Below are 25,116 nucleotides of genomic sequence, written 5' to 3' on the forward strand. Positions count from 1 at the left end.
GCATGATTTTACTATCCAGCCCAACTATAAAAGGCCCTTTTTAGATGCTAGCTCCACACTCGTATTTCTTCGAGTTACTCCCAATTCCCCAAAAGCATCGATTGTGGGGCCAATACACCGGAAAACATACACTACTAAGTAGATGCGAAGATACACTTATACGCCTGTACTGTAAGAGTTAACAAACCATCATTTAAATTTCATTTCTTAACCATGTCCATGATGTTTAATGCCAGCTGATATGTGGAACTAATGAACTAAGGATACATCTTTTATAAGCTCAATATAAAGAATGTTGATAACAAAATCAAAATTTCTCTAGTAATAAGAATACTGTCAGGGTTACATTTACAAAGGAAAACTTGCCACAAGGGACGGATTATCAAAGCTAAGATGAGCTAGTTGCTCTGTTCCTGTACAACAATGGTGTAGCCTGAGTGAAGGCTTATACCCGTGGGAACATGACCAGATTTAGGCCATAGAGGTTCAGCCGTCTTATTATCCACAACTCAACGGTCCAAATGAATATCATACTCTTAGCACCACTTAATAACTTTTAGGATCCCATGTCTCGCGTTGGTCTTCAAGCTTGTTTTCAGTATCTCACACTTACATAAATAAATACGCCCAAAACTTAGTAGTAGTATTTGGAGTCCTTCTGGTTTGGAGCATCCTTACAGAGTATTGAACGCACTTCCATAATTAACCTGGGTGGCTCTAGATCTTTCTCTTGGAGTGAATTTCCTAGCAATTGTTGCATCTGTGATGCAAAGGTGTCATCCAGAATCTGCAAATTCCAACAAACAGTCGATAAAATGCACAGAAAGCATAATGCCTAATGGTGCTACTCAGTAATCACAGGAAGAATGGATATTAACTTTCGAATCAAAATGGTTATTTGAGAAGCATCAACAAGTTAGGAATCAGCACAAATGATGATCCAAACCTCGTAACAGGTTTTCTTTAAAATCTACACATTCCATTGTTGAACTATGTTTTCACAGCCATAGTCGAAGACATGTGCACAAGGACAAGGAAAAGAAAAAGAAAAGTAATGCATCCATCACCGAGTAGTGCAGTTCTAAACTGTCTATACTCCCCCTCCCCTATTGGGGAGATCGTGAGTTTGAGTAGTACTCCAGTGCCTGGTGAGGCACCTGTTGGATTGGACTTTGAGCAGGTTTTTGCGCACCCCATAAATAGAACTGCACAGGAAAACTTATGTGGAAATTATGTTCCTGAGCCAAAAACCATGACGGATGAAATGGCTCTGATGGTTCCTGTAAGGTAATTTTTGGCGTAACGGATTCTGTAACCTGTAGTGCATGAAATCACATATTCCTCAAATTTCTTGGTATATGTGTCCAATTCACAATTTTTTTAATTGTGTTTTTCTTACTTTATTTACTTTTTCATACTATTAAAACCCTGTATGTTTGGTAGAAAATATGGAATGAAATAAGCTACTCACAGCAACAGTAATTTTTGATCCTTTGTACCACACTCTGTTGTCTTTCCGGTTCTCCAAGAAACCTAACACATCCTGCCACCAAATATAAAACCATATTAACCTTTTCCAAAATACAAGCCCATAGAAGTTCTGAAAAACCACCAGTAACAATTTACCTGACCCATTCGATTCCAGTAGCCACGGCAAATAGCTACAAATACATGCATACCAAAGACAGTATGGAGGCGATCAATTGTAGTTGATATCTGGTCCTTCAGGGGCTGCATTCGGCTCCGAACATCTGATTCGACCACTGTGCCCTTCAAAGCTTGGATGATCTTTTTCAATTTTGTTGCACTCTGCATTCTTGACTAAAAAATAGTACATAGTAATTGGTCAGATTTAGCGTGGACTAAACATTCTCTATGAGCAGAAACAAAACACATATGCCCAACTGAGATGGCCACTTATGTAGACAATGAATGTGAACTTCACTATTCTGAGCTTTTTTAATGAGTACGGAGTTCATCCTTCTCAAAAAGTTTAGTGGCTCCAAAGCCAATAGCATTACAATAAGTTTCTCAAATGATGGAAAGAAATCAAATCAACTTTTCTACTAAACCACAAAGTAAAAGCTACAAAGAAGAAGCATCTCATGATCAGAAGGGTACCCACATTATCTGCAAGTTTCTCCACAATCGCTTGTAGCCAGTTCCTAAACTTGGATCTCAGCATAACGGTTATTTCGCTAAGGCGCTCCCCAGGTACTGCGCTTCCACCATTTGGTATACAAGAACCCCATGACTTTAATTGGGTTTCTATCCTTGGCCGCAGCACATCAAGAATTCTCTTCATGGAGTTCAAAAGGATTCCCAACTAAACACCAAAAGTTTAACTACTAAATAGATGAATATGTAATTAAATATAAATTTCAATAGGTACGGAAACAGAATCACTCACCTCTTCAGGGACAGAATAGACGCAGTCGGTACGCTTAGCAAGTTTCTGGATGTATCTAAACCCAAATTTCTTAGGAGCCAGATTGTCCTTCAAAGGTGATATAACGTCTGAATACTGTTTCTCCAAAGCCTCCACAATTGCCTTCTCAACGTCTGCAATGGCCTTTAGTGATAACAAACAAAAAAAATCAGTTCAAAATTTTCAAAAACACTAAAACTATGTTAGAGTGACAAAAACAATTTTTAAATCAGTGGAAACCAGAAGAGATGACCAACTGCCCAGGAAAAGTGAAGTGTGAATAGGGCCAACTGTCTGACAGGTCCCAAAAGACTTCTTTTATAAGAATTTAACACGCAAATGATACTGGTATCACATCTCTTTATTATTAAGCCCACAATAATTATGAAGAATTTTCCGTGGGTGTATATGGATTATAAAATTCGCACTTTAGGAATCTTCTTAGGTTACAAGCACTATGCTGTTACAAAGTCTACAGTCTACACGCTGTATCTCCAATTTTAAATATGTTTTCAATGGCAGCCTAAGGCACCCCAGCGGCCAAGGCAGCAATTTTAAGTGAAAATAGTCGCATGTCTTTGTCAAAGGCATTCGTAAGGTGGCCCAAGGCCTTTGATAACACAGCACTTAAAGAAGGGGAAAATGAACAGATAAACATATCCTATTTGAAAGGATACTGCAAATGAACATACATTTTCCAAAGCAAAAGTATACTCAGGCCAGCGGCAAACTATGCTCTCATATTCATTGAGGGTTTCTTTCAGCCTATCATACACATCATCTACAAATGGAGTTGTAGAATGCTCTGTTTTAACACCTGACCACTTTACCTGCAAGTTGAGTTTGAAAATAAGTTCTTACAAGCAAATTGGATTAAGAGAAAAATCACATTCTTTTATATGATAGATAAGTGGAATCAGATGGGCAAATAAAATAATAATATAATACTGGAAGCTTCAAAAGTATCTCTATGTAAGGTAATAATGCTTCTGGCAAAAGTTTGCTTCTTAAGGGTATATAAAGGCAGTGCTAATGAAATTCTGGTTTCTACTATAGCATGGAGAAAACATGATTTTATCACTCAGGAACGTTGTATTTGTGGACTACATAGCATTTCGCGATCAATACATGTAAATGTAACAATTTACAATGATAATTGTAAAGTTTGATGGAAAAACTGTTAATTCTATGTGGAATTGTATTAAACTCATTGTCATAATATATCATAGAAACTCAATACGAATCTTACAATTTTACCATTTAATTCAGATCATACATCTGTGGTTTTCTACGGTTTTATTCATGCAAGATTCCAGAATTCATAATTATCTCCTCAATTACACCAGCAGTAGTAAACACATTCTGCATCTTATCCTTGGTAAGGATCGATTTATTATGCAATGACAAACTCTACAAGGAAAGTATGATTATTTTGCATCACCATAAACATGCACCAAATTTAAGAACTTAGATGTCTATATAGAAGTAAATTAGCTCAACAAACAACAGCATGGATGTCTCAGAAGCTATAAACTACAAATTACCAATAATATTTTTACAACAAGAATAGTAGAACAAAAGACATACAAGAGTAAGCAAAATCATGCTTCAGAGTCACTTTCTTGTTTTCTGAATATGAAACCAAAGGCAGAAGGCTTTTACCTTGTCTAATTTGCAGGACTCAAGTAGTGATAGACGCTTATCTTGAATCCAGAGAATGATGTATAAGTGAAACAATTCCTTCGCATCAACTCCTCCTTTTACAGGACTGGATAATTTCATAAGATAAATGAGAGGGAGTACAAAAACTACAACATACTGAATAAGACTTTGTAGGGAAAATCAGTCATATCGGTTCAATTACTTGATATTCCAGCTGGCAAGATCTCTCTGAAAATCCGCAGCTGCAACTACAAGTTCTACTACAGGAGGAGAGGGCCCTGTAGGTGGGCATGCAACAAGGAACGAACGCAGTCTACTTGAAAGTTCCACACTGTATATGGATGAAGAAATACTTGGCAGGTCTATAAAACTGCAAAAGGAAAGAGGAACACTGTTTAGTAATAAGATCATCTAACATTTGAATTTGGGTAGCAAATAAGATAGTGAATTAGTGATGAAGAAAAGTGTAAATGCCAGCAACAATGTGAGAAGTGTTCTATTAGCTTGTGGATAGACCTATGAAGACAAAACTAGCATCCTGGTGGACTTTATGACTCAAAGTATTAGAGGAATTGAAAGAACAAAAAAAGCTATACGAGTACTATGGATATCGGGGTTCCTTTACTGAATTCCTGGACATACCATTAGAGTCATAAATGTATATGAACTTTTTTGTTTTGGGTAAACATATACATTTTCTATTGAATTTTTAATTTAATGCAAGAATGTATCTGAAGGTTGTGTTTCTTTTCTTTTGAACCTAACAAAATTATCTAATGGCGTAGGCCAAATTACCATCTTAGCTTATTGAGGTTTTCAATACAGATAAGTACAACCATTTTGTACTATACACTTCTCTATGTACTACAATACACTTCGATAATTTATGTTCAGTTTCACTGTGTCTTGCACTCTGGGGTTTTCAATACAGATAAGTACAACCATTTTGTACTATACACTTCTCTATGTACTACAATACACTTCGATAATTTATGTTCAGTTTCACTGTGTCTTGCACTCTGGGGACGAAACTTACTGTAGTAAGGTTTTTGCGGGAGGTTGTCAAAAACAATTCAGAGGTGTATGACCATATGGTTACAAACTTACATTACACTTCCATGATTATACACTGTGGTAGCAACTGCCAGTTCCCAACTCGGAATAAGCTTCCTAATGAAAAATTATGTACCCTTCGTAACATTGCTTACATGAATCTTGTGTAACAACCATTGCTGCAACACACTTCTATGATTATACCATATGGTACTATAACTACCAGTTCCCAAGTTAGAATAAGCTTCCTAATGATAAATATCCTTCGTAGCATAGCTTACATGTATCTTGTGTACTACATGTACCATTTCTAAACACATACAAGCAACAGAAAGTGTACCACTTATAAAACACAGGACTCCATAAGATCACTAATGTATTCTGTACTGTGTGAGCCTCCTCAAAAAAGCCGGTAAAACTATTCTAAAGTCTAACCACATAATGCTGGTTTTCAGTGAGGAACCAAAGATGCAAAAGGTTCCACTAGAGGTTTAACTAAATAAGCAGCAACATCCTGCATGATGGACCAAAAGAAAATTCGTACCTTGGAAGTACATGGTGATCTTGGATACCAATATCAGTTAAAACTTCATTTCTTAGATTCAAGCAAAGAGACTTCATCTTCTGATAAGCTGTAGAAAGACTCACAGTGTCCATCACTGTCCCTTGATTATTGCTGCTAACAAACTCATCAGTCTCTGCCAAGTGCCTTCTTGATCTCTTTTTTGCTGCAGACTGGACGAACAACAGCATGTCAAGAAATGAACAAAGTTCACATACGCATGCACACGGACACACCAGGAGAAAGAAATAACAGAAAGGAAACTTAAAATAGTAAGATAATATGAAAAAGGAAAGTAATGTGATTATTTGACCTGGAAATAGCTGCACAACTTCAACTGGGCCTCTGGAGAGAGTATATCATGAAGAAGCGTGTACAGCTTTATCGCAGGTGCCAAAGCAGGAGCTGGAGATCCAGTGGCAGGCCTGAAAACATCCATCATACCTGAGGATAATGATTCATCCAAAGACTTGTAGTTCTCAAAAGCTAGAGCAAGAATCTGTTCAAGTTGATCTTCGATTTCTCCTAAGATGCGGTTCTGGACAAGCAGTTGTCAGTCATGCACTGTGTTAGAAGATATTTAAAAAACAATGCTAAGAAGCACCAACTCCAAGAGATATATATATATATATATATATATAGCCCGGCTCTCTGAAGGACGTCCTTAAACGGACTTGAGCTAAATATTCAAAATTTCGATGAAATACAATCTCACGAAGGTATTAGAAGTCGAATCCTATATTTTCTTTTCTTTCTTTTTTTTTTTTTTTTTAAGATAAATGTTTTCATAATTAAAGAAAAAATAATCACAAAACAGGGATTTAGTATAATAGTATATACCTCCTGATGACTTAATGTGTTCTTAGTATGTCCCTTCATGATTACAGGATAAAGATAATCGTGCACCAAGTTGAGACAATCAGCTGTCGGAGTAGCCACATCCATAACATAGGAAAGGTATCTGTAGAACATAACCATTAGAAATTACCTAAATTTAAATGGACTGGCAAGCTGACAGAAGTTCTTCAGCAAACGAGTTTCAATACCTGAGTTTAGTATATGCATGTGAAATCCCGTAATAAGATGCAAATTCAGCGAGTAACCATTTCCATGGATCATGCAACAACAAATTGCGTTGATGGAAATGCTGAAGTTTCATTGCAACTTCTAAAGCCATATCATATGCAACAGTTTCTGCAACTGTCCCGCACTAAGGGAAAGAAGGTACCAGACAAAAAAAAGAATAGCAATGATATCAGTCCAGCAAACACCAATATGCAGCCAGAAGGTGGAGATAGAGAGAGAGAGGGTTGTCATTACCTTCCGCCCCTTATTAGATCTCCTTATTAGGATATGGGTATCTTGTTTTTGATAGTTATAACTTTATTACCTAAACCTTTCAAATCCCATTTTAGGATTGGTTTCTTGCTTAGCATGTTATTTTACTTTACTTGATTTTGTTTTATTTTTGTTTCCTGGTTCAGCCAGATTAGCATGCCATCTTCTACTATAAATGAGCCAACAATTGCAATCAGTTGTTATTGTGATTTAATATAAACTACTAACTTGTTGAGAATTATCTTTTCTGTTGGCCAGATTTTATAACCCTAGTTGGGTGTATTTTCTTGGTGTCCCCATTGATGTCTGCCTCCCTCCTCGACAGCTTTCAATGTGTACTTGATTTCTATTACAAGTACTTAAAGAAAAGAAAGGCCCCATACCTTAAGATGACCATTTTCATCTGAACTGGTTGAGTAGCTTATGTGGAGTTGTAGTTTGCCAACAAGCTCATGCCCTGGCTCACGATAAATAGACCACCAGTGAAGCTTGTCTCCCTGCATTTTAAGTAATATATTAGACTACTAGCGCAACAATTCATAACCTTAGAGAAACCAGGTGGGCTGAACAATCTTACTGGCTCCTCAGTGACAGTAGCTAGTTGAGCAAATGCACGACCATAACACTTTCCCTTCGAATCCTGAACTTCAATAATAAGGTCATCGCCTACACTGTCGGGAAAGCTGTACCAATATAATAGACTCAGGGTTAATCCAAACATGCATTTTGAGATGCATCATGATATGTTTTACTATGATATGCACATTCAAACTTCTCACAGAGAAGATAATAGACAATAGCAGGGCAAAAAAGTACATACAAAACATGTGTTTCACCAGAACCAGGTGGCATTTTAACTGCATCCTCTTCAGCTGAGCTTTTCAATCGCAATAAACAACAGTATTTTTCTGTAAACATTAATATTATCATATCATATAATGAATGATCTATTTCAACAAAAAAACAAGTAGTCCTTTTGAAGATCAAAAAAAGATTGTTATCACTATATTCAGCTTTGTGGACATTGAAAAAATACCTTTCACCACTTCATATGAAGATGAACCACTGCGCAGAGTCGTCACACCAACTTTCAGAAGCCCAGAAACCTGCTTTACATACTGAGTGCTTGCATTAACATATGCCAAGCTATGTCGTGAAAAGGAACCTTTGGTTTGCATTCGGGGTGCAACACGGACATTAGAAAGTGAATTACATCCAGAAGAGAGAGTTGATTGCAAACTCGAAAGGTGATGTCGGAGAGCATCAGTTCTTATCGTTGGTAATTTTAGAGATAAAAAATTGCAGCTGGTTGGTGGGTCCAGAGCCATTTTAATTTTACGAACTGCACAATAACACAAATTTAAGGAGAAGATAGAGGCATTGACACAATGATAATGTCCCAAGTATAGCTTTTTACAATACCTTGGACCTTCACTTTGCCAATGATTTTCTTAGGCTTTAGCGCAGTTCCCTCACTGATGAGCTCTGAAGACTGCTTTGCAAGTATTTCTTCCTCTGATTGTAACAAAACTTTCTGTAAACTGTGATGAATACACAATGAAAGAGGAGGATATAAGAATGATAATTATCACAAAACAAAGTGATACAGCGTGTTAATATTCATAACCAGAACACTAGTTTAAATATTTAACAAAACTGGGTGCATGACACTTTAAGCTTGCCAAAAAAAACAGAGAGAGAGACGTACATTCCCTAATTGAGTATTTGGACTTCTTTGTGAGATGTTTGCCTGTAATGGAAAAGCAATGATTTCTGTTTCCCACTCTAGAAATCAGGCATTCTTTTTTCAACCCCTTTTCTCGATTACCAAATATACACAACTCAAGTCCGGTATTTGTTCTTTGTGACATATTTGACTGCAATGGAAAAGCAAGTGATCTCCAATTCTCAATTTTGAAATCAGGCCTCCTACGCTTAACCTAATTGAGTACTGGATTTCCAAGTTATGCACACCTGAAGTCCTGTGTTCCGTCACATTTTTTACTGTAACAAAATAACAAATGATCTCCTATTCTCACACCAAAAAAGAGGACTTCTACTTTTCTCACCCTACTCAAAGCTCTAATATCTTTGAAACTAAAGGCTTATGCTTCAAAAATCTTTTCTTATACCTAGTCAAGGAAAGTAACTAAGAAGTCCGTAAGTTTGATGCAAGTCATGCCCAAAAATTTTACAAGTTAGCTCCCATGTAGTAGTACCCTTGCAAGATTCTGAGTGAGCGCCATCATTTTCGTTCGGAGAGAATATAATGGCGAAGACAATAAAGAAAAAGGAATACAAAGCATACCCAAATGCATTTCGCAACAGCTCACATTCGTTTTCCAAAAAGATAGGAGCTTCTGCACAACCCCTTGCCCACAAGTTAAGACAAAGCCGGACGCATGCATCATACGAAATTACTGCACACCATGGACCTTGCGCACTGTCCATAGCAGACACATAATTAAGAATTATTGACAAAAAAACAGTAATAGAAGAACAGAAACTGAAAGTGCAAAGCATTCATCACTCGTACAGAGAGACAATCTAATTATCATCAATTGGAAACAAATGCCAAAGATCATCAACTGTAACAAACCATAATGTACCTTGCATGGAACGTCGGTAGGAGAGCTGGGAATGAACTTACAGACACAGGAGCATCCACACCACCAGAAGTCCTATTGAATACAATAAGGTAACTTACTTATTTGCTGAAAATCCTAATAAACATACAGTTCACATTTGTGTTCTTATTCTAATGCTTTCACTGGACATTAACTAGCACCGTACACACCTTCCAGATTGATCAGGAATCCTTTCTCCAGAATTACACTGAGCCCCGTTGGCAGAAGCTATGTTTTCAGATGTAGAAGAAACCTTACTGACTGAAAAGCTCTTTGCATCTGCACTGCATGGGTTACCCTGTGTTCTCGACGTCAGATGTTGCCCAGCTCCTTCGTTGGCTTCCAGACCAGAACTACAAATTGGAGGTGCACTCCGGACATCATCATCTGAAAGCTTCTGATTCTGCAAGTTTCTTATAAAACAGTCCTGCAAATCGTCTTGCAAGGTTAGTATCAAATGAAAAGCTATATTAAGTAAGAGATAAATGAAAATGCACAGTATTATCACATAACAGAGACACACACAACAACTATTTTTAACTGTGATCCTATGTGATAAGTATTCAGGAAACAAAAGGAAAGAGAAAGAGAAAGAGGGCATATGTTAGGAAATTGTTGTTATGCATACCAAGATTTCATTACAATCATAACCACATTAAAACCTTTCCTTTATAGACCTAGAGACAAAATCACCTATACTCTCAAGTTTAACACCCTCTTCCCTCCCCCAAACTTAGACAATGTGAAGCATCTGGGGTTTGCCCAGAAGGATCCATTCTACTGCAACTGGCACTGCCATTGTCATATGCTACTACCAATATCATTGTTATGTTATCCAAATGCAAAGAAGGAAGAAAGGAGATTGTGATCCTAGTGTGTGACTTGCCATTATATGTTTGCCCGAGGTAATAGAGGTCTCAGGGAAAATTTGATGACTGCATATCTGGTAACCTACTACTAGTAGCAGCAGTACATTTGAGAGTTCTTAATGGGCCAGTTGTAAATTTTCCTGAGGTTATGGAGCAAAAGGTTTATTGCAGATGTACACTAGGTATTTACGGTGATTCTGCTGCTATGACAGGAAGGTATTTCTGATAACCAGGGCTGTTACAATGCTTATGGAGATGAAGTATTATACTTGTGATGAGAAATGAGATTAGCAGGCGCAGCTGTAATGGAATGATGCTACACGAAGAAGATAATGAAATCTGCAATCCTGCAATAGATTCATAACTTAAACCATATAGATATGAATATAATGATGCAAAGCCTAAGGCCCTATAGCATTTCCACTTTATAACTAATCTATCTTGAAAAGAATGTATAAATTCCCTGCAACCATGATACAGATCAACTATAGATTTAAGATCTTATGGGGACCTCGAAAACTTGTTTTAGAATAGAAAAGATAACACACGCCTACACATGACATCGAGGCTGTTTGATTTGGAGCTTCTTAAACAGTACTATCTGTCACAGTTCTCACTTGATATTGGCAAAACATACTAAGTCTTTTGTTATACCACGAGCACAACATTTATTACTAAATTATACATGAATAACATAACTATATTTCGATGGAGAAAATTCAATTCATACTAGATTCTGTGAAAGAAAATAGTTACACAAGTGTAAGTTCAAGTCTGATTCCTAATTAGGACATAAATCTTGCATGAGATACAGATAGATTTTCCCAATTAATCGTGCAATACATTTTTTACAGAACACACAATTCATAATACCATCCTATGGTATAAAAGCTCAAGCTCCGCATATAATCACAGGCCTATCCTTATTATATAGATTCTCCACCATCTAATGCATTGGCACAATCAATCAAAATTCAAAATTAAGAATATACTAAATCAACATTCACCCTGGAAGAGTAGCCATCAGAAGTATATGTCTCTGCATGAAGAGCCGAATATGCATTGCTTCCTACTCTGGCCGATTCAACTTCAGAACTCATAGCCGAACCCGACGATTCTTCATCTGTATACTCTTGCTGATACCTATTTCCAACTCCCCCTCCTTGTCCGTTTCTCTCATTACCATTCCCTATTGTCTCCCTCGACGAGCTAAAATCTGAATAAACATAATGTGGATTTTTGGATATTGAATTCATATTCTTCTGAGCTAAACCATTAGTAGTTGAATCCAAAGAAACTTCCTCCTCCTCAGAGTCTGTAGTCTCATCTACATCACTCCCAAACTCACTATCATCTAAATCCTCAGGTACAACACGAGGTATAGGAATAAACTTTGCAGGGGGTGGTAAATTAACACCTCGAATGTAAGTGCTATTCATTGTATTTCAGTTCAACTCTTTAAAAAAAATATCTAAACTTTCTAAGCAGTAGTGGTTTTAAAGCCAACAAAAAGGAAGGATTTAAAAATGGTAATTAGTGGTTTAATTGATATATATATATTTGAAATAAAAATGGATACGTTGGAGTGTGACGTGGATTTCTATAACGGTCGAAAAAATTTGTGCCGTGGGAGTGGTAGTTGGGTAGGACCATTTAGACATGCCGTTGATGTCATTTTCACATGGGCATGGGCTGCTTGTTTGAACTAAGAGATGAAAGAAAATTTACAACCTATGTTAAGGTACTTAATAAAATTCAATTGTCAACATGTTTGATGTTTAATTCGTTTATTTTGAGAGATTATGTTGAATTCTAATTTGTACATTTCATAAAATATACCAGCAATCCATCAACGGTTCATTAGTGTTCTGGCCATGCATCATGCATGTACTATATATATATATATCAAAGTTGTAAAAAGGCATGTTACTATCAACTAAGGTCTCAATTAAACATGAAGTCGATACTATCAACTTTTGGGAGCTTTTAATTCTGATGCTTAAATTTTAATTTGCATGCCCTCACTACTTTAGTTCAAATTTGAAGTTCAAACACGCTGAAAGCGCTGATCAAAGTAAAGTACTAAAGCTCTTCTTAGTTCCAACACGCATTACATGCTAATTTCGTTATAACTTACTCAGCATTATTTGTTCGTTTTTATCAAATTGGGCTGCATGTTGCCTTCACCACGAACTTACTCAGCACTTTTTAAAGTAACTAAAGCAAAGTGTTTAAGTTTAGAATTTAAAAACTTTTGCTGAGCAGGATTTCATGTTGAAGCATGTGATCCTATGATTCCTATCTAACCAGAGTTGTCGTCTAATCGTCTATTAACTGCCTTGTTTTCATATTAGCTTGCAAGGTGGTTCACGGTCATGTCACACTTTTTTATTAAGGGGATTCTTTATAAGTTGATCCATACCGGCCTATTCCTCATCCATGTCTCGGTTGTCTTACCAGCACAACTTACCTTTGTTTCTAAAGATGGATAGGACATGCAGATCACTTTAAGCTAGAAGTTCAATGTTTGATAGCAGTTGTTAAATTGGGGCCAGTACATCTAGCATTTTGTTAAATTGGGTCAGTACGTCCAGACATTTTCTTAAATGTCAGGTAATCTTTTACTATCTTTACAGAAGAGCCAACTGGTAGGCTGGTAGGGACATCAATCCTGGCTAAGAAGATATTTGGGAGGAAGAGAGAGAGAGGCCAGCTGAATTTTGAAGCAAATGTGAAAGCATGGGGAGAAACTGAACTACTGAAGGATTGGTAGACTACAAAACAAGGCTGTCATGATTTTTTGCTTACATTCGAGCGCCTTCTTTTCTGTACTTTTTATTTGAAAGGGGCTCAACATCCACAATATATTGTACAAACGTACCAATCAAGATCTATTGTTTTGTTGAAAACTTGAAATACACAATGAAAAGTGAATTATCATGTATCAGAGACCGTCGGTAAAAACAATTGCCAGGCAAGATCCAAAATAATCCATCAATCGCAAGCAAATTTCCATCAGCTACAGGTTTTAAATATCAATAATCTCCACCAATATGGTCTCGTGAGTCGTGACTACTCCCTTACCTTCTTCAGACACTACTTTTTTACTTCTTTCTCAGTTTGTAAATTGAAGTTTAGTCGGAGGAAGGAATCATAGTTGGGTGGGAAGGTGAGTGCAGCAAAAGGTTGAAATAACATTCCTCAAGTTCCAAACAATAAAATTGAAATGAAATAAATAACAACCATAAAGAAGAAAGAGCAACTAAAAAGGACCAAAAATCTGCTTTTCTTATTTATCCAATTGTGCAATTGGGCGAGAGTATTCCAACTTGATTTATGAAGTGTTTCGAAAGTTGTACTAGCTCTAGCTTGATACCATTTATCAAACCTCTTCTGTAAAGCTAAAGCAAAAAAAAAAAAAACAAATTTGAATGTTGCTGATGAAGATTAATCATACATATCATCCACAATACATTCCCCAAGGTAAACTTTAATACTCCGAGGTGATCCACAACTGCCTTCAGCAATGATAGCTCTGTCATTCGCCTCCATGTGTGCAATAATTTTGTAAATCATTTCGATCTGCTTCCACGAGGAAGAAAAAAAAAATTGGCAAAGTAGTTAGTGGGATGGGAAGTGAAAAAAGAACAGACCAAACTCCACTTCTTAATGAATGGGTACAAATATCTAGAACAAGAGCACCACATTACCTCTTCGGGAGAATGACAACGATCAGCTACTTCATCAAGTGTCAATGGTTCGACGGGATCTTTACAGCTGAAAACAGAAACCCATTACAAAAAGAATGGCAAGAAGAAATTCAAAAAATTGCATCTTCAAGCAGTGAGGGTCTCTCCTCTTACTCGTTCCTCTTTCTCATCTTATTCTACAGTTGGTTATCTACATCAAGTTTCAATGTTAAACTCACTTTTAGAAAATTCATTTTCCTGAAATCCATAATATACTACTGAAATACTCCTTGATCTGTTGTTTCTTCAATTATTTTACGTGTTTTTTACAAGAGAAATCCAGTTTATAGCTAATACACTGAGACATAAGAAAACATACCTAGCCTCATTCAGTACAGTCAAAACCCTCTTCTGAAGAGCTAGTACTTCTCCCGCAGCCTTTTTCCCAGCCTCCACACCTGTTTTACAAGTGAGAACATTAGAACAGGCACAGTAGTAGATAAGATGGATCATGCACTCATAAATCCAACCAGTTGGCATACATCTTCAAGGTAAAAATCACAACAGCTCAGACACTATAATTTACCAGGCTGATGATAAGCATTGATGTTGATGAGCGATGCATAGATCCCAACAGCTCGCTCATAGAGTGCTATCATGCCCCCAACAGATCTGGGAGTCACTTCTTGCACAGTGACTGTGATTGATTCCCGGTCATTGGAATATAGAGCTGACCTTGTTCCCTGTACAAATTCAAATACAGCTTTAAGCAAGAGAGGCACTGCACGCACTTACAGTGGACGGAGTGATGCTAGTATCCACATGGTGGCATTTTGTAGCTTCTCTCCCTAACTACAATTTAGTCAAATATATACGGCAGTGTGTTATTTAACGATGATTCTCATCATGTACACGATGAGTACAGCTCATTAAGGAAAGAAAACCAGTTAATGCATGTTGTTGCCATGAATAAAATACATCAAATAGACTTAACTTGATAGAATAGCATCTAAAATAAAAATTGTATATGTGAAAGGTCTTAAGTAAGAAGCTAGTCCTGAATGGGAACATGTACATTTTACGTCAGTAAAATGCAGTATGGTATCAATAGCCAAATAAGTGAATAACTAATCCATTCACACGGTAGAATAAGTAACAAGTATCTACTTTAATGCATCCAACACAGATAGATGTCGGTTTGATGGAGTATTAATCATAAATTGCATAGCCATAGCCAACCTGCAGCATTCCGAACAGATAGTCACCACATGTAACACCTGGTTCCAGCTCCCAGTCATGACCAGGGGGCCTATCACGTAATACTTCAATGAAGGTAGCAAAAAAATTGTGCACTCCCTCCCTTAATTGTTGAATGTATCTGTATAGAAAAGATAGGTGAGAACTCACGCTCGAAACATTCTTTATACCTAGTGTGTATATAGCAAGTTAACCAGAATAAGAGATAACTCACGCATGTTGATCTGTGCTCCCTTTATTTCCATAGACAGCAAGCCCTTGATTTACCTGTCAAAAAAGATGGATTAAGTAATCCAGACGTTCAATGACAACAGTTAACACATGAGCTCTTATACTTAACACTTTTCTTCTAGAGTCTGGAGTGACTTGGGTATGCCCAGGCCGGGTATTGGATTTGTTGAAGGGTTGGGGTCATGGTCCATTCACTTCTTCAGGAAATCGTCTGTGGAGCTTATTACCTTTTGCGATCATGTGGGGCATTTGGCTATGGTAAAACCGTCGTCACTTTGACAACATCTCTCATGTGGGGCATTTGGCTGAGGCGAAACCGTCATCACTTTGACGGCATCTCAGTTTCGTCTAAGAAGACGATTCTATCGATAAAAGTCTTACTATATCAATGGTCTAAAATCTTCAAAGAGTTTAGAGGATGTTTCTTTGAGTCTTTTGTAGCTAGGTGGGATTGTCTTATGTTCTTAGACATGGGGTGATGGTGGAGTTCTTGATTTTTTCTTATGTAGTTTCTTTTATTGTAAATGTTTTTCGTTCTTGTTTCTTTCTTGTAATGTAGGCCTTCTCAGCCTACTTCTCCTTTATTAATGATATTCACTTTACCGAGCTAAAAAAAAAAAAAAACTTAGAATCTCTTTCTATGTTCAGTTTGACAAGTGTTTATCATCAGTATTTTTTAATTATCAACTCTTAGTCCAGACAGTTTACCGGAAATAAAAAATAATTAAGTTGGTGTCACTACCACCCCTTTGTATAGGCCTACACCCAACATCAATCTTTTCCATCTCCACATGTTGCAAGGCCATTTCGATTGGAATTCATCATTAGATTCATTAACAATCTGGGGGGGGCAACAAGTCTGAATATACATCATTTTGAAAAACTGGAACTGGTTAGCACGGAGTAATGACTATACAAAAATTTGCAGAATAATCTCTTCTCCATTTCTTATATATGAGTCTACAATTAGCATATATACGTATATCTAAGTGTGGTGGTCCACCTACATCTAAATCCAATGGCCTAAAAAGCTAAAACGATTCCTATACTCAACTTATAGTTATAAACCTTTTACCTATACTAAGCCATATCCTTTAAAATGGTTAGGATGATGAGAAAAAATCAACAACTATTGTTCAATTGTCCAAGCTGATACAGGTTTATTAAGGCCCCACCCATACCCCCTCAATTAAGTCCATCAGGTGTATAGATGAATTGGACAACGCGAGCCGGAGGCCAGTGCACTAACTAGAATATAGATCATATCTACCACAACTCAGCTATTAAATCATTGTTTAAGTCCAGTTTTAGATAAATGTGTCAATTTGAGATGTCATTTAGGGGTGTCAAGTTAGTCTTGTTACCAATTGTAGCATTTTATAATATTTTCATCAATAAAATATGGAAATTTAAGAAGCACATTGCAGGTTGACAGTTCCAGCCTTTTAAGATAATGAGTTGCATACCCTGTTACCATCAAGGTCGAATTCCTTGCCAAGTGATTCCATGACCAACTGCTGCAAATACCTACTGAAAAGTAACAAGCTATCCTTGTAAGGAAGTACAACCATATCCTGCGGAGAAGGGAAAACATATAAATGCACAATGATTTAATGAAAGAATTCAAAAACAAGCTAGAAATGTCATGGCGAACCTTGGACCCCACACCATCAGAAGCCCAATACCAGCATAAAGCAAGCAAAGCTGCAGGATTATTCTTCACCTGAAAAAGGTTGTAAGCAAAAAATTTAGAACTAGTATAGTAAGGGACTAAGATAGGAAAAGTACTGTAAAACAGATTTATATTGGGGGCGCATGCATACATGAGACTCTTCGTTGATATTGTATGTTATCTAAACCTCCATTCCTTCTTTACGCAAGTTATCAAAGAAAAGTAAATCAGCAAAATCAAAAGAGCATTGTCCACATTGAAGCTGGAGGTAACAAACGTTGATTGACTAAGATAAGGCAACATCACATTTTTAGACCACTTTCTGAAACTGAAATTGGTTCTATATTAAATTCCACTTTTATGGGAAAGTGTGCCTCGTTAAGAAGATGTGATTATGGTGGTCTGAAAGTTAGCATATTATTAAAGATGTGAAGACTTGCATTCTTTGGGAGTTTGCAGGCAAAATATGTATCAACTTCATATAAGTTGCTGGCTATCTGTCTCATAGTTTATTTGTTGTTTTTCAACCAATAAGGATTAGGCATTCACATGATAGGATAGTGACATAAGAGGCAACCCACATACAATTTGGAAACCAAATTCTCATAATATTTTATCCTATAGACCCATTTTTCTATAGAATAAAATCTTATGAGAATTTGGTTTCCAAGTTGTACGTGGGTTGCCTCTTATGTCACTAACCTATCAAATGCCTAATCTTTATTGGTTGAGAGAAATTGGTTCTATATTAAATTCCACTTTTATGGGAAAGTGTGATATTAAGAATCTAGGTTAGAACCACCGTCCCCTTCCATTCTTTATTTAAAAGTGGAGAACTCCATTGTTCACTACTACACCAAAAATTAACACATTAAGTAATTAAAGATTTGGAAGATCCTAATTGACACATCTAGTTTTTTTTTTTTTTTGGGGGGAGGGGGGGGGGAGGAGGGGAACCTAGTTAACCCATAAATAAATAATAAAACAAGATAAGGAAGATACTCATAGGACCAAGAAAAATATGGCATGAAAACAAAAAACTTAAGGATGACAAAGACAGCCAAGCTACGTAAAATCAACACCCCTTTTTTCTTGGGTATGTATCTAAAACAATCAACAATTAGAAAAACAGTGGTTTTTAAAGAAACGAAAGTAAATATAATAAATGTTAGACACCAAAACTCGTTAACAAATGAACCCACTAATGGTTGGGGATTTCAAGTTGGGGAAATGTTTCAAAACATATCAAAAAGATAAAAGAAGAAAAGTTCATCAAGTCAGAATTTATTTCTACAAAAAATTCACAGACGTATCAAGGACTTTGGTGTTCCAAAGTGTTTATGCCCAACACTTGATACCAGTGTAAGATACCATGAAGTTGATACTACTATACTACTCACCAATGGTATCTTTACACACAGCACATATACCATCCAATTAAAAGAAGTGAATGACAGAGAAGATCAAACATTCTTAGACATTCAGACAAAGCCCAAACAAGACAGGGATCAAGTGAGCAGAGAAGTCTAAAGAAACTAACATGATCGGATCACAATCCTCCACGCAAACTCAAACAAGGAGAAAAAGACAATTTCAGCTTTCGTCAAACACTCGGAATAAGTGCCTCAAGAATCTAGTCACACAATTTTATCTATACTTCAGAATCATGAAAACCCCTGTTGTTCGAAAGAATTCACCAATCTTCTTCAATATAAAAAACTGAAAAGACAAGCAAATAATTACCACAGTTGATCTGTTTGCTTCATCCATTAACGATGCACCATCAAGCATCTCTCGGATGTTGATTCCCTGAAGTTAAAAATTCTAGGAATTAGAACAAAAAATTGAAGCTTCGTAAATAAAACATCACTTCTTGTATAACAGACCTGGAGTGCAGCTGGAAGTAAACCAACAGCAGACATTACAGAGGTTCTACCGCCAACCCAGTCAAACATAGGAAATCTGGCTACCCACCGCTCAATCCTTGCTGTATTATCTAACAAAGAATTTTCTTGTGTAATCGCTACACCCTGCATAACACCCATCAAGCAATAATCAAAATTCAGAACTCAAAGAATAGAAACTCTTTATGCTGGTGTACATTCTTGCAAACGATGGTTGCTTAACTTGTTTTTGTGACAAACTACTTTAGCAGAAAGGATAAATAAGCAGAAAGAAGAACCTGAGATCAAGACCTGTTTCGAGAAATCCAGGCCAGCTTCACGAAAAGCCTTCTGCACCTCCAATAAACCATTTCGAGTTTCAGGGGTACCACCACTCTGCGAAAGTATAGATGCAAGATTTCATCAGCAGTAAAATCTAAGGAAACTTTAAAATAAATAAGATACAGATGGAAAGAGCATCTATAGGACAAGACCTTTGAAATCACTATTACAAGTGTTGTAGCCAGTTCTGGTCCAAGTTGAGCAATTTGATGGTCAATTCCAGCTGGATCTGTGTTGTCAATGAACCTTATCTGGAAAATATGATGGAGAATAGAAGTTATGCCACAGAAGTTAAAACCAGATACTGATGGGTCATAGCATGCATTACCTAAAAGACCCCATGACATGATTGGACGTATATTGTTTAATAACTGAGTGGAAGGATCTCTATATAAGTTCCTAACTAACTGCGTTTTAACACTCATATAGGGATATGGCTCACAGATAGAATCATAAACCACAATATAGCATCTCGAGTACCTAAAATACAAACTCTCATTAGAAGTACAAAACCACCTTGACAACTACATATATTGTACATCCCTAAAATTCTTAGAAAGACGTAAACAAGAAAGAAAATAAAAAATTCACAAGTGCTATGACTCCATCCAAAAAGAGTATTAGGACTCAACAGTTGAAAGAAACAGGAGTTTAAGCTGAATTTGGACCCATAATAAATTTACAAATAAGACGTGCAATGTAAAAAGGGGCCTACAATAATCATCACTCACTTAGAATGTGGTTGAAAGTAATTAGTAAACATCGAGAAATGATCATATAATGGCCAACTCCAGAGATGAAGGTAATCACATAAATAGTCTTCCAAATTATGAGACAAACCTTCAGCGGGGGATTATCAGGAGCCAGTGCCTCTGCAACAAATTGTGGTCCCAGAGCAGAACCTCCGATCCCCACAGACAGTATTTGAGTAAAGCGGCCAGCTGGAGACAAAATCTGTTTCAACGTGCAATTCAAATATTGAATATACAAAACAAAATAAGAAAGAAAAACTATAACATCTATCAAAAATTACAAGTAATTAATTGTTGTGAAGCGAACAAAACTGCAACTGCATAGCTAACAGAGGTCGAGCTTCTAGTGCGAAAACAGAGGGCAAAATGGTATAAGCCTGGGTGGTATAAAGGGTAATTTATGGCAATCAAAAAAATGCACTCACTTTCTAGGAATATTAACATGTTAAATCCACAAACTCGGACATAGCAAATTAATATTCTACTTGGATTTACAACTAACGGCAACTGAGAGAACAGGGTTCTAATTTAGAAACATTTAGCAAAGCTTCATTACCATGAATACATGAATTACAAAAATCATCACAAGAATGTTATGGCACACACACACACACAAAAGGGCAATCCATTTCATACAAATTTTCTGGAATTTTAATCTTAAAGTCAGACTCCCACAGCCACATGCTAAGAAATTCACATTCATGTAATGTCAGACAGACCAACACTTCACATCATGTGGTGAACTGTTTCTGAGATGAATGACAATACATCCCAGATACAATGGGAAACAATTTGGTTTAAGAATACCCATGATACCCAATATCAAAGAATAATCTAGCTCAATGACCAGGTGGTCAAGCAACTAGATAGACACGTCAAAATTGGTTAAATCAGTAGAATCAATATTGACTTATCATAATTTGGTCACACCATCACTATCAAACGAAGTCATAAAACACTAACCACCACTTGGCACTTGCCTACCCTCCCCTCCCCCCTCCCTCTCAATTTAATATAATTTCCTTTCTACCTGTAACTACTATTTAAAAAGAAATTATAAACTTTTATTACCAGACCTTGACCGTCCCTCATCGAAACACAGAATAACCAGAAACTATATGATATGTTTCGAACTAACCTAAAAGATCATGTAAACTATTAGTTTCAATAAATTAAGGGTTAGTTTGAGAAACCATACTGTTATGATTTTTTTTTTTTTTTTGGGAGATACTCCCTATTTAAAAATTCGCTCAACATACCCCCCTGCTCCTGACTTCCATCAGTTACTTAACAGCCAGAAAATATTCACTGGAATTTTTTAACCCTTGACCACCATTTCGTGCTTTTCCAACATGGCTTTAGTAGTCCACTAGTCCCACATGTGTTCCAACTCAACCAAGTCATCATTCATCGTCCATGCAAATTTATTAGAAGAAATGTTTAGACAAAAATACTCTACCATCCATTTTGATTAACCTACAACTCCTACTCATCTTCTTCCTTCATCCAATTTATTCATCTATTAGATCATGCTACAGTGCTACACCGACATCCTACATCAAATCCCTTCTTTTTCTCCCTTTCGCATCATTAACGATCCATGATCCATTAGTATCATTCTAATCAATTCTTTCCTGTAAAGAATTTGTAGCAATTTCTTGCCTTGATGGACCTGGAGATTGATTCATCAGTCCATATAAAACCTTAGCAACCTCAACCTCACTATCATCTTGAATCTATCACGGCTTATTACTGGAAACCTTAGGTCGGTCCTTTCTTATTTACTTATTTATTTCCAGTTGGAATCTCCAATGAGAATAAAGTCTTAAAAAAATCGATATGGAAAATATCATTAACGAATCGAAACGAACCATCTTCTCTTAAACAGAAGCTGCTAAGACGAAAGAGAACCTGTTATGAGAGCCAAAAACCCCATCTCATTAAACCATGGCCATCTTAGTCAAAATAGAATAATATAAATGGGGTTATGTGAAATTGGGTTATATTTCTTGAGTTTTCAGTTGATGGGATTTGATTTTTGGGTTTGATTTCTTGATTTTGAGGTTTTTGATGCTATAGTTTTGAGGAGCATTGTCTGATGTTGGTTGAGTGCCGGAGGTGGTGGTTGGATAGTGATGAATTTTGTAATGTTAATTTGTTCTTTAGTTTTACCATTTGTAATCTTCAACTTTCCTCATTATTTTATTCTAATTACACTTGATTTGATGATTTTCTATCAATTCTCATTTAGTGCATTGAATGCATTCTAGATCAATTTGGATATGAATAATCTTCATAGATCAAACTGAAAACGCATAAAATCAGCTCTAAATTAACCAAAAGCAGTGATATCAAAAAATGAAATCAACTCAAGCCCACTTTTCAAACATCAAAACCCAAAATGATAAATTTCTTGGGAGTTTAGTGAATGGGGTTTGCTGTTATGTTTGTCTTGAGTTTTTGAGGAAAAAAATGAATAAGGAAAGAAGATGTGTGGGAGTAGTAAAATTGCATTGTTGTTAATGGAGATGAAGTTTGGAGAGAAAAGACAAAAAGAGATACAACCTCATTAGTTTCAACCTAGTATCACTTCAGTTTATATATGAAAAATAAGAGTTCACAATAATAGAAACTTCCTAACCACCCACTCACTGATACAACAAAAGTAGCATTGTGGGACATCTCCCTCCTCTTAGAACTCTAACAGGAGTCATATATTAATTGAACTGAACGGTAGAGAATTAGAGATGATGACAAGTGTCATTTTGAATTTTTATTGAGTTTAAATTTGTATTATTTTTTAATAAATACAAATGGAGGGTGGAAAAGCACCCAATGCGATCAAGGGTGAAAAGGTCAATGACATGTTTTTGGCTTTCAACTAGCTGACGGAAGTTGAGGAGTAAGGGGGTAGGTATATTGAATGGATTTCAAAACATGGGGGGAGTCTCTAAAAAAATTCAAACCAGAGGAGTATCTCAAATTAATACAACCAAAACTTTGCACAAATCATTTTGTGATTCACGGAAATGAGTATATTCATTCAAAACATCGTACAAAGTCATTGACATGTTACTCAAAAAAAAAAAAAAATCACAACCTACACTTCACTTACCAACTTGAGCAGATTATCAAAGTAGAAATCTAATTAGTAAAAGACTGGAACATAGACACATTGTTCAAATACAATTAGGCCAAATAATCAATCAGTAAGGAATGTCAACGCATATAATCATTGAAAACACATATTTTTTTTCAACATACATTACAGTAAAATAAGTAATGAAGGAGAAAATGCACTGACCTTGCCACTAATAACATCATCAGAAAACTTAGAAATACTCTCAAGTGTGTTCTCAATCTGCATCCTCAAAAATGAATTAGGCGACAACTTAGAATTCCTTAACCAATAATGACCCACCATTCTTCCCTCATCAGGATTAGCAATACTTCCTTTCTCTAAATCTTCCATTGCTTTAAAAGCAGTCTCAAATTTCACTTCCATTTCTTTAAAAAACTCATCAGTAAATCCAACTCGACTTACATCTATATATAGTCCCAATTCTTTATGTTGGTATAACCAATCCAAGTATCGAGCCCATAACGCTTCGGAACTTTTCTCCAGTAATCCTCCTTTTTTTGATGTAATGATATTATTATTTTTCGATACTTCTGAAGAAGATGCCGAAACGATGGAATAAGTTTGGAATATATCGAAATGAGATCTTGAACGAACGGGAAATGAGATTGATGATGATCTAGAGATTGATGATGATCTAGAGATTGATTTCTTTTTGAAAGTTGAGGAGTAAAAAGTTGAGACGGAGGAAGCCATGATAATGAATGGGAGAAGAAAGTGAGGAGAAAATGGTCTTTATATATTTTCTTGGTCGGGAAAGTGAGATGCCATGTGATTTGTGGCACGTGTGAGGAACGGTGGAGATTGAATGTTCGTGTCTGAGTCTGACTAGTAGTCTTGGAGGCTTTGAGTTGAATGTGTAGAAAGGACTAAGGAGATTGTTGGATTGGATTTCAAGTTTTCAACATCACAGAGTCGCAGATACAGCAGGTGAGTCAGCCAATTGACTTTTGGACTTTGGGCTTTTGATGGAAGCAATTCATGTGTCTGCTTCACGCAGAATTTAGACTCTGAGCCAAATACGGTACTGTAGGCAAGGCCCAAAATATCACTGATACATCCGATATACTGTTGATATATATCGTTTTTTTGTTATATCGATATAGATATATTCGATATATTTTAACTGAATATTAAATTCTTTTTTTCCGATATATATTACAATTTCTGATCTAACGATATATATATATATATCGACCGATATATATGATATATTCGATATAAATTATTGATTTTGACTAAATATTATTGATTTTGACCGATATATTGACAATATTTTCAATATAATCAATGATATTTTTGATATATCGACAAACAAAATAAAATTTTAACTGGTCAACAAAAAAATATATATTTTTGATATTTTCCATATATCTGATATATATTGGTTTTTGAGTACATCGAAATATTCACCAAATTTGATATTTTGGACCTAGCTTATAGATTCCATTTTGGTAATACGGTTCGGTTCGATTATATTTGGGTTTTAATTGTGAAAACTGTTAACGGAAGACTCAAGAACCATCTAAATTTTTTAAACGAAGCCGAACCGATTAAAGATGGATAACTCTTCCAACTCACCTGACGGTTTAGATCATTAGATGGGTTTCGG

The 25,116-nt window shown here is 36.2% G+C and overlaps 2 protein-coding genes across 3 annotated transcripts; both read right to left on the bottom strand.

Annotated features, from left to right (window-relative positions):
- Window positions 1-253: 253 nt before the first annotated feature.
- On the bottom strand, window positions 254-12,111 carry LOC147492464 (uncharacterized). Of its 2 annotated transcripts, none has more exons than XM_086569456.1 (21): window positions 11,547-12,111; window positions 9,841-10,097; window positions 9,653-9,724; window positions 9,352-9,486; window positions 8,466-8,584; window positions 8,080-8,385; window positions 7,864-7,951; window positions 7,621-7,726; window positions 7,427-7,540; window positions 6,752-6,915; window positions 6,546-6,666; window positions 6,019-6,243; window positions 5,688-5,878; window positions 4,293-4,460; window positions 4,091-4,196; window positions 3,121-3,258; window positions 2,411-2,572; window positions 2,126-2,326; window positions 1,627-1,821; window positions 1,472-1,543; window positions 254-787 (listed from the first exon to the last, which is right to left on the bottom strand). In XM_086569456.1, exons 1-21 carry the CDS (start codon window positions 11,976-11,978, stop codon window positions 635-637), a joined length of 3,525 nt encoding a protein of 1,174 aa, XP_086425582.1. In that variant the 5' UTR covers window positions 11,979-12,111; the 3' UTR covers window positions 254-634. The 2 variants fall into 2 exon arrangements, with proteins under 2 accessions (XP_086425582.1, XP_086425581.1); XM_086569455.1 differs by lacking the exon at window positions 254-787 and adding an exon at window positions 995-1,316.
- Window positions 12,112-13,808: 1,697 nt separating this feature from the next.
- On the bottom strand, window positions 13,809-24,318 carry PGI1 (phosphoglucose isomerase 1). The gene is made up of 14 exons (XM_086569457.1): window positions 23,670-24,318; window positions 20,454-20,567; window positions 19,766-19,864; window positions 19,584-19,667; window positions 19,275-19,418; window positions 19,132-19,197; window positions 17,371-17,439; window positions 17,183-17,290; window positions 15,700-15,752; window positions 15,468-15,606; window positions 14,815-14,971; window positions 14,608-14,686; window positions 14,250-14,316; window positions 13,809-14,121 (listed from the first exon to the last, which is right to left on the bottom strand). Exons 1-14 carry the CDS (start codon window positions 24,198-24,200, stop codon window positions 13,987-13,989), a joined length of 1,845 nt encoding a protein of 614 aa, XP_086425583.1. The 5' UTR covers window positions 24,201-24,318; the 3' UTR covers window positions 13,809-13,986.
- Between the last annotated feature and the right edge of the window lie 798 nt (window positions 24,319-25,116).

Source organism: Coptis chinensis, chromosome 6 (assembly GCF_015680905.1).
Source record: "Coptis chinensis isolate HL-2020 chromosome 6, ASM1568090v1, whole genome shotgun sequence".
Classification (NCBI taxonomy): Eukaryota; Viridiplantae; Streptophyta; class Magnoliopsida; order Ranunculales; family Ranunculaceae; genus Coptis; species Coptis chinensis.